Source organism: Scylla paramamosain, chromosome 43 (genome assembly GCF_035594125.1).
Source record: "Scylla paramamosain isolate STU-SP2022 chromosome 43, ASM3559412v1, whole genome shotgun sequence".
Lineage (NCBI taxonomy): Eukaryota > Metazoa > Arthropoda > Malacostraca > Decapoda > Portunidae > Scylla > Scylla paramamosain.
This window is the reverse complement of record NC_087193.1, coordinates 3214745-3217183: the sequence shown is the minus strand read 5'-3', so window position 1 is coordinate 3217183 and position 2439 is coordinate 3214745. Positions and strand designations below refer to the sequence as shown.

The 2439-nt window shown below is 32.9% G+C and overlaps 1 protein-coding gene across 1 annotated transcript in view; it reads left to right on the top strand.

Annotated features, from left to right (window-relative positions):
- LOC135093575 (KRAB-A domain-containing protein 2-like) overlaps positions 1–977 on the top strand; it is a 2534-nt gene extending 1557 nt beyond the window's left edge. Inside the window, exon 2 of the mRNA XM_063992952.1 lies at positions 1–977. This exon is cut by the window's left edge and continues 1356 nt beyond it. Coding sequence (XP_063849022.1) covers positions 1–474 — 474 coding nt within the window. The 3' untranslated portion in view covers positions 475–977.
- Positions 978–2439: the final 1462 nt, after the last annotated feature.

Here is a 2439-nt window from a genome sequence, read left to right as displayed (position 1 = left end):
CAAATATCACATGATAGGCAAGTAGCTAGTACTAGTTTGAAAAAGCAGGCAAAAAGAATGAAGACAGTATCTGATGCGTCTCACCCTCCAGCAAGTGTGGGACAAAATGTTACTGTACCAATTCCAGATGTTGACAAGGGAAAAGGAGATTTGCGGAATATCATTGCAGTTGTTTTAAACAGAAGTGAGGATGAATTGTATAAGTTAGGTACTAGAGACGGCATTCTTAAAAAATTGTATAGTCGGTCTGAATTTGATGTGTGTAAACAGTTATTCCTAGATGTGAAAGATATACCTACCGACAAAGAAATATCTTTAAGAAGTGCAGCAACTAGTTCAAGTGTGGGAACAGGCCAAAGATTCTTTAGATGTCATTGTACAAAACATTGTGCAACCAACATTTGCAAATGTAAAAAAAATAAAGTCCTTTGTAATTCAAAGTGTCACAATAGTATGTCATGTAAAAACAAATAATGTATATCTTTGTAACTTCAATTACTATTGTTTTATTGAACAGCATGATATGAATTTCATTATTGTGTTGTATTTTTAGTTGGAACTGTGAACTGATTATTGTTTTAATGAATATTAATAAATTTCTTAAAAATAAATGTAAAAACTTGTCAGATATTATTTACACTTGTAGCGCTTTGTCTTGGGTCTGACACAGTTTGTTTTATTGAAGAGTATGAGATGCGTTTCATTATTATTGTGTTTTATTTTAAGTTGGAATTATAAATTGATAATTGTTTTAATGAATTTTAATACATTTCGTTAAAAATAAATTGTGACAATTTGGCAGAGATTTTTTTTTCCTATATGTTATCAAAGGTACCGCTATATAATTTTGATAGGAATAAAAGCATGTTTATTATTGCATGTCCGATTAAACATTTGTTACTACACTTAGTGTGGGAAATATATTTCCACATATGTGAATAGACCAATAAACGTTTCAGCCACCTAAAAAGGTACTAAAATGAGCTACAAACACAAACAAATTATGTTTGAATTCCCCAAAAATGGTACTCAAACGAGCAATGGTACTCAAACGAGTGGTCATATCCCTCACCTACTTTTGACATTCAGTACCGTTGTTGAATCTAGTTTTAACTTACACGATCAGATAAAACTAGATTTAACTAGTTAAACTTTGATATTTCTAGTTATATCAAACACATTAAGGTATAACTAGTTTTGCCTAGGTAATACTAGTTGTTCACCAACACATTGAAAATACCTAGTTAAAACTAGTTTTGACTGATTCCGGGTTTTGACTGTAACATATATATATATATATATATATATATATATATATATATATATATATATATATATATATATATATATATATATATATATATATATATATATATATATATATATATATATATATATATATATATATATACACTGCGAAGCAGTTGCACAGGAAAAGTATCAAGTCTATATGTCCTGTATATGAGTGTACTGATCTTGTACTGGTCTTTATACTGAGTGCACTGATCCTGTATTGGTCCTGCAGCAAGTCAAGCACCAGTGAATCATTGCCATCTCTTACAAGAAAAGTATTAAAAAAAAAAAAAAAAGCAAGTTTAAATCATTAGATATTTTACTCCTCCACGCATACACAGCTCCCCTCCCTTCCTTTGCCACCACATTCTCCTCAGGTGGTCTTTGCAGTCGCCTTTCGATCACTTTCCATCATTTTCGAAATGTATGAATACCAGAATCAGAGCTGATACTTTAAAACTAGTATTACAGCATGAATGCACTTAAGAAAATAATAAATAAATAAAAAAAGTGGCTACATATAAGATAACATACATTCAATGTCATTACGTTAACTAGCCACTGACACTTACCCTATCAAAGCTGGACTGAAAGACGGTCATAACACTGTGGTAACCGGCCATCACAGCATATTTCCCCTGCAGGAATTCAATAACTGCTCGCATGTCGTCGGTATGTATTATCAACTGCTTCTTCATTTTGTGCAGGGCGGTGCCTGGTGTAGATGCCTGTAAATTAAAGAGTTTGATTTTTGCTCTTGCTTAGACTGTTGTTGTTATTGTTGCTCGTGGTTGTGGTGGTGTTTAATAAGCTTGAAATATAACACAACATTGCTTTAGATTACTGTGACAGCATTGCTTCTTCTCTGGTCAGTGACGACCAAGAATGATACCGTAAGATGTTAAATCTCATGAAGAGGGTTGAAAGACAGAAGTAATACAGAAAGTTCCTAACAGCTGGCGAAATAAATAAAAACATGCAGACGACGCAGACCTCGATGATTACCTGAATCAAGAGTTGAAGCAATTGCTTTTAATGCAGAGAACAGCGCTTGCCAGCTTTGTAGTCAAAAGAAGAGTACCCAGCATTCCGGTTGACGCCAAAAGATATATTCAGGATAGTAGCACCTAGACTAAGGTTATGTAG